The sequence below is a fragment of the Penaeus monodon genome, chromosome 29 (assembly GCF_015228065.2).
Source record: "Penaeus monodon isolate SGIC_2016 chromosome 29, NSTDA_Pmon_1, whole genome shotgun sequence".
NCBI lineage: Eukaryota > Metazoa > Arthropoda > Malacostraca > Decapoda > Penaeidae > Penaeus > Penaeus monodon.
In genome coordinates this window covers 37,453,378-37,453,794 of record NC_051414.1, presented here as the reverse complement: position 1 = coordinate 37,453,794, position 417 = coordinate 37,453,378, and the positions used below count along the sequence as shown (strand labels likewise).

Here is a 417-nt window from a genome sequence, read left to right as displayed (position 1 = left end):
CGCCGTCGGGAGCTCGGCCAATCCTCCTGTCCCTTCCGCCGCCGCGTCTGCCTTCGCCTGACGATACGCCTCCCTCTCCCCCAGCCCGAAGGCGCCCTCCCGCTCAGGAAGCCAGGTCGTCGAGCCACCAGCTGCCGCGAGTCCCGACCAGCCCACGGAAGGCACGAGCAGGTGGTTCAGCTGGTCGGCAGGTGGGGGCGCGTGCAGGCTCGGGAAGGACGCCAGCGCTGACTTCCGGCCAAGCGAGTGCTGCATCCCGGACGCTGTGGAAGAACAAGAACAGGTTACGTCGAGAACATCAATGCGGGAGATGAACAAAAACAGGTTACGTCATGAACGTTGCGTGTTTATCGTGGGGAATGGAATAGGATGGGTCGTAATTGGGTTATTATTAAGATTATTAATTGGGTGAATGTC

At 60.2% G+C, this 417-nt stretch overlaps 1 protein-coding gene across 1 annotated transcript in view; it reads right to left on the bottom strand.

The window, feature by feature from the left end:
• The window catches only part of LOC119591703, a gene marked incomplete at both ends in the record, with an annotated part of 24,330 nt that continues 23,913 nt past the window's right edge, over positions 1 to 417 (bottom strand). The window contains 1 exon segment of the mRNA XM_037940450.1: positions 1 to 263. Within this exon segment, the coding sequence (XP_037796378.1) occupies positions 1 to 263 (263 nt within the window).